The 6,606-nt window shown below is 40.6% G+C and overlaps 1 protein-coding gene across 1 annotated transcript; it reads left to right on the top strand.

The window, feature by feature from the left end:
• The first annotated feature begins 2,930 nt into the window (after positions 1-2,930).
• Positions 2,931-3,896, top strand: LOC146975101 (odorant receptor 131-2-like). The gene has a single exon (XM_085796891.1). It carries the CDS (start codon positions 2,931-2,933, stop codon positions 3,894-3,896), a length of 966 nt encoding a protein of 321 aa, XP_085653017.1.
• Positions 3,897-6,606: the final 2,710 nt, after the last annotated feature.

The following is a 6,606-nucleotide window of genomic DNA, read 5'->3' as shown; positions in this document are numbered from 1 at the left end:
CCCAGAAGCAGCCCTGCTCACTTTTCATTCAAACAAACAATGCCACTGCCACAGTTGTTAAATTTCATCAATGAGACCAACATTAATCTCTTCAAAATAATTTAACAAGCCAGCGGTAAACCTCTAAAAGCATGCGGATACGTTACTTGGCTCGTTTTCTCCGACGGGAGGACGGACGGTCGGCCCGCCGGCAGATCAGCTCAGTAGAGCGGCTGCTGCTGCTGTGACAGCCGCTGCCCCTGGTCCCCGGTCTGGGCTCACACAGACTCTGCACTTCTCCCAGAACAAACATTGGTGCAAGTTCCTAACAAACGTTATGAACTGACCACAGACTCCGGATTAAACGGTGACTTAATTGCATGAAAAAAATATTAAAACTGTGACGTGTTGACAGCGCTAAAGCCAGGTTTTGGCAGCTTTACTGCTGTGGCTCGGTTGCCGCAAAATGGCGATATCGATGCTAATTTCTGTTAGCCCGTCTATGAGGTTTTGCATTATACGTTAGCATTAAGCTAGCGGGCTTTATATTTAGGTGATACTGGCTGTGTGTGTGTTTTGAACGTTGTTTCAAACTGTGTGGGTTTGATTGAACATCTTTTATGCTTAAATATATATATTCCCGCTTAAATATATATATTCCCGCTTAATATATTGCTTTACTCCTCTTCTTATGCCATTTTTACTGTAGGGCAGGCTAATCTTCACTTTAGAGTGACAAATAAAACCTTGAAGCAAGAAGATTTTGCCTTTTGTTTGAAAACTGACATTGATGTACATACAGTAATTCAGTAACAGTTGTAAATATACCTTTGTACGGTTTATTTTTTAATATTTACCGTCCAAAAGCAAGCTCAGTGCTGTCTGTCCCATAGCAGAACATGACAGCGGCAGCCTCGTTTGGAACTATTGGGAGCTACATGAACCACGTGACCGCGCTGGCGGCGACATCAAAGGCTGTCGCCACTCTGTTATATCTATCGCTCTGGGCCAGCTTAATGGGAGGACTATATAAAAAGTTCATGCTACAGTGATATTCTATCATGAAAGCAGGCCTTTTAAGTAGGGAGTAAGGATGCAATTGTAGAAAAGGCCCCAAAGTTATGACAGGTTATGTCTGTGTGTGATGTGCTATGGATGTGGTGTTAGTAGTCCATAGGAGCGCCCACCCTGCTGGTTACGTAGCGTAACTGACGGCGCTCAGTCAGTGAAGGTATATGCTCCGGTGAGTCGGCAGAGTGAGGATTACCGTCAAGCCGCTAATTAACGACCCGGCCATTAACGACCCTGCAAGTGGTCTGTGCGTGTATGAAACAAAAACCACACATGACCTCATTGCCTGTAAAGAAGAAAATAAAACCCCCTGAACTGTCCATCACCTGCCTCTTCATTTGGACCCTCTGAAGTCTAACTGGCCTTAAGTTGGTGTTCTGGCCGACACCCCGGTGTGAACTTAGTGATTAACCCTGAACCGACGCCAGATACAGTCCATTCCCCGTGTCTCCACTACAGCAATGGTAATTTCTTTATCTCAAACAAAAGCGAACAACAGTGGTGGCTAGGGATGGGAATTGATAAGAATTTTGCGATTCCAATTCCATTATCGATATTGCTTAATCGATTCTCTTATCAATTCTCATTGGGTGATGGAATAAAAGAGAAATTGGTTTGTTTGCATTAATGGTTCTAACATTAAAAAAGTAGACAGGACTGACCAGCCTGGAGAGGTTAACACTAGAACCGCCAACATTCTAATCCCCCTTGAAACGCCACAGCGGTCTCCCAGACCGTCACCTGTAATTACATTGTTTCCAGTGGAAAAAACAAGATTTAATTTTTAGTAGTGTTAGTCCTTCTTCGTATTATGTTGTGTTGGGGTCTTGATTGGATGTGGTTGGGGGGGTAGACTGAGTGATGTTACAGCACCGCCTGTTGCACCTACGGCACACACGTCTGCCTACAGTTGAAAGTAACGCATCTGGACATGTGTGCTGCTCTCATGTCAAGAGTCGATGTCGCTGTTCACTGGATTTTAATTTTTTCTAGGTCAGTTTGTTATCAACTCCAGTGTTTTACAGTTGTTCTACCTGGATATTACGTAGTTTAGGATCCACGCCCACAGAAACCTGTTATTACCGGACTGGACAGCAGCCGAGAGAATTATTATTAGCTACGTTATAATTCAATAATCATTATAAACGAGAGTGAGTAGGCTATATAGTATATGGCGCTTTATATCCAACACAGGCTAATCATGATCTAGTCTGTCCTGAGCCCACAAAATAAAGTTTGTCAAGTGTCTGTGTAACGGAGCTCCGCGCACCTCCGTTACATCTGCATGGAGCACACGTGTGCAGCTGACAGCTGACAGATACGTATATCTGACAGGTGCAGCTTACAATTTCCTCATCACTACCTGAGTTCAGTTCAGTCATATTGATTTTTCCAAGACACGGCTCCAATTTTATTTTTTTTTTTCTAATGATTTTTTGGTCAACCAGCGCTTGGTCGACTATTGGGGGGCGGCCCTACAATGGGGACATTTTTTTATTGTCCCTGCACTAAAGAGACAGATACTATCTGTTTTATTTCCGAATTTGGAAGACATCGCATGGCCAGGGCATTGGGGAATAACAGAGGCCAGATTACATACTGTTTACTGCCAAGAGATAGGTGTGAGACAGAGCTCATATACAGAGTGAGGACAGGCAAACCCTGCAGACAAGCTCTGCTCATATGGAAACAAGCAAAGCCTCCAACCTTCTGCCTGTTTGCAAAGTGAACTTCTGTACATGATTGTAGATTTTCTGTGAGCTCACAGCTATCTCTGCTGTCAGTGGATCTTCACTGTTGTCCCAATCTGGATACAATTTATTTTTTGCTTTAATGTTCGGCTGATGCCAAGAGGTTAATGTCTTGACTGCATCTCCAAAATGTCATATGGAAATCGATTTGTGATGAATGGCACTGCGGAACAGCAGTATCAGGGAACATTGGAGAGAGCTTTGTTTTCCACTCTGATCACAGTGCCGTGCTGTGTGTTTCTCTTCATTAATGGGACCATGTTATTCACCCTGAGGAGTAAACCAGTGTTTTGTGAGACCTCTCGGTACATTCTTCTTTTTAACCTCCTTTTTGCTGACACTGTACAAATGACACTGAGCCAGATACTCTACATAATTGCTGCATGTAGAATCAGGCTGACGTATCCTGTGTGTGGTGTTCTCAACATGATCGCTGATCTCACAAATGAAGTCTCTCCTCTAACACTGGTGGTGATGTCTCTGGAGAGATATGTAGCTGTGTGTTACCCACTGAGGCATGCAACCATCATCACCATCAGAAACACAGGGCTGGCCATCACTGTGGTTTGGGCCTTTTGTTCACTAAATGTTCTCATTCGAGTTCTTTTGCTTTTAGAGTTCCCATTTGAAGAGCTGCCCAGCTTGCAGATGAAAGACTTTTGCTCTGACATAGCTATGTTGATCGGGTCTATGTCAGGTCATTACGACAAAGCTTACACTTGTTTTTTGTTTATATCTTCTACTGTGGCGATAACTTCCTCCTACATTGGTGTGGTGGTAGCAGCCAGGTCAGCCTCTACAGACAAAGCCTCTACCCGAAAGGCTCGAAACACACTGCTGCTGCATCTGGTGCAGCTGGGCCTCAGTCTCTCATCAACCGTTTACAATCCAATTCTTATAGCTCTGTATAGGATAGTAAAACGTCTAGTATTTGTGCGTGTGCAGAATGTTTTATATATTTGTATTTTCCTCTTCCCTAGATGTCTGAGTTCTCTCATTTATGGCATCAGAGACCAGACCATTAGGCCTGTCCTTGTGTATCATCTCTGCTGTAGACTGAAATTTTCAGTTGTCTCAGCCAAGGCTGGGGTCTGACCCTGTTTCTTTATATATATATATATATATATATATATATATATATATATATATATATATATATATATATCAAAATCAAAATCTAAAACCCCAAAAATGAGTTATGTCCTTGATTTGGTCAGAAATCATTTCTGTGTAGCTTTCTCATTATTTCTGACAGTGCACTGAGAGAAAGTTACTGTTGTTTATTGTTTCCTTTGGATCCCCATTAGTCTTCATAGAGATGGAGACTATTCTTCCTGGGGTCCACATAAAATCAAACAATTATTACAACAAATATATCATCATTATTTATACAAATAATTACATATAAGATCATTCATCCTAAATATATTAACATGACTATAGAATCATGAATCATTAAGTCTGCCACAAAAAGTGAGATCAAATATCATTGATCTGAAAACAATGAGATAAGTTGCTTTTGTTTTAATTTTAGTCTCATGTTGTTGAAATGCAGTTGCAATTTTATGTGTATTATTCACAGGAAAATCCATGTCTTTCAATTTAATGGAACATGTTTAGAGATAGTAAAACCATGAAATAAGATAATCAAAAGAACATATTTTATGATAATGTGATATTTAATAATAAAATAAACATTAAATATCTAATGTTATACAATAAAATACTGGAAGAAGATACAAAATTGTATTCTTCACAATCCTGACATGCAATCCATGTGACTCTGTTTATGATTATAATTACTGACACGGCCAATCTTAGCAGAATGTTAAAATGACCTCAGAATGACCCAAACCCCCGGATGAGAGCCCTGCAATTAAACTCCACATCACATGAAATGCACCTTTGAACCCATTCCCTTGACCCTTTGATTCTCGGGCCTGGGGCCTTTTCTGGGTGTAGTATGCATGTTTTCTCTGTGACTGTATGAGTTCTCTTTAGGTTCTCCAGCTTCCTCCCACGGTCAAAAACTTGCACACTGGGGGCCGCCGAGTGGCACAGTGTGTTAATCAGGCGCCCCATGTATTGAGGCTGTAGTCCTCGCGCAGGCAGCCCCGGTTCGAATCCCGAATCGGACTGCCCTTTCCTGCGTGTCATTCCCCCTCTCTCTGCCTCCCTGTTTCCTGTCTCTCTTGACTGTACTGTCAAATAAAGGCATGAAAAAGCCAAAAAATATACTTTAAAAAAAAAAAACTTGCGGTAACACTTTCTATGAAGACTACCTCTATAGTGCATTATGAGCACATTCATAATGCATTATAATGCTCATCATAATCAGTCATAATGCACTATGACTACACTCATAAACACACATAAAGCTTTATGATGCACTATATCAACAGTTATAAATCTAGTTTATAATGATTTATAAATCCAAAGGCCTTACGAGTGCTCTTGACTGGTTATAAACTACAGACTGACTGATGGGGCTTATAATACATTATACCCCTCTATACACACACCTAACAATCAACTGTTATAAGGACTCATAGGATGCTATAATATTCCATGAAGGATCATAAGTTATCAATGTATGCTTTAAGTAAAGTGAAGTTTATATGGATGCATCTATAATGCAGCATACCTCATCATAATGTTTCATTGTTGGTGTTAAGTAAAGTGTAACACATGTGCATGCATTTAAAAGAATCTATGATGCACCCTAAGTCATTATGTCAGATACCAAAGTATAGATAATTACATTAAGATTTGTCTGCTTAGGAATATGACATTAAAGCCGGGTTTCAACTTCCTTGAAATGACAATAAATCATCCAGAGATGAATATCAAAGCTTTTGCACTCTATACATTGATCATGAGATTATGGTAAATCTGTAAAAGAAGTACAACAATTTATTCACAGTAACTTTTTTATTATCACCTTTTTCAACGATAACAATCATGGTCTAAATACAAGTTATGTATTAATTGGAATATGAAAATAACTGCATAAAAAACTTAGGCTAACTGGCATTTTATGTTCAACCTAAAAAGTTGGAGGTCAAATGTATAGAATAATAGCCTAAACTAACAGTTGGTCTAATCTCTCATCAGAGGAGGCTGGACAGAAGATGGTTTCCTGGTTTCATCATCATCACAGCTCCATACATGATGTCCTTCTTCTGTTGGCACCGGTCACTTAGCTTTCAGTGTGGCTCCTTAGAATTACAGTAAAACACAAAAACTTAAGTTTAAACATGAATGGAGAGGCGCATGACTGTCAGCAGTAAATGACAACCCCCCACCTATATATTGTGCATCAGTACAGTATGATACCAGCAAGATAACAAGTTGATGGATAAACATGGGGAGTTTGCAGTATAAAATATATATAGACCGATCCTACCGGTTCATTGTTCTGGTCATTAGATGCTAAACCGTATTTATCCCGGTCCGGTGCAAGCCTGAGACCAGAGCTACGGTTAGCATGGCTAACATGGAGCTAACACGAAGCTAACGGCTAGCTAGCCGTGTAGTGAATCAGTTATTCACGTTGACAAGTCTTATGTTCTTCGGTCAAAACACACATGAGAACACGCGGAAGAGCAATCAGTGCTATTCTGGAATATGCAACAAGTTGAATATGATTAAGACATATTTAGAAAAATAAATGTACTCACCGAATCGAGATATCAGCTCCTCCGGTCATAGCATCGTCGGACGAGTTGTTTCAGACCGGAAGTCTACGTCCGGTTTGCGTAAAAGGAGCGGGAGGTTCTCTTGTTTCCATTTCCCTCTGTTTACA

This window comes from Trachurus japonicus, chromosome 14 (assembly GCF_045865225.1).
Source record: "Trachurus japonicus isolate A0001 chromosome 14, Traja_1.0".
Classification (NCBI taxonomy): domain Eukaryota; kingdom Metazoa; phylum Chordata; class Actinopteri; order Carangiformes; family Carangidae; genus Trachurus; species Trachurus japonicus.
The sequence above is the reverse complement of the archived record's forward strand: the minus strand, read 5'-3'. Positions and strand labels throughout refer to the sequence as shown.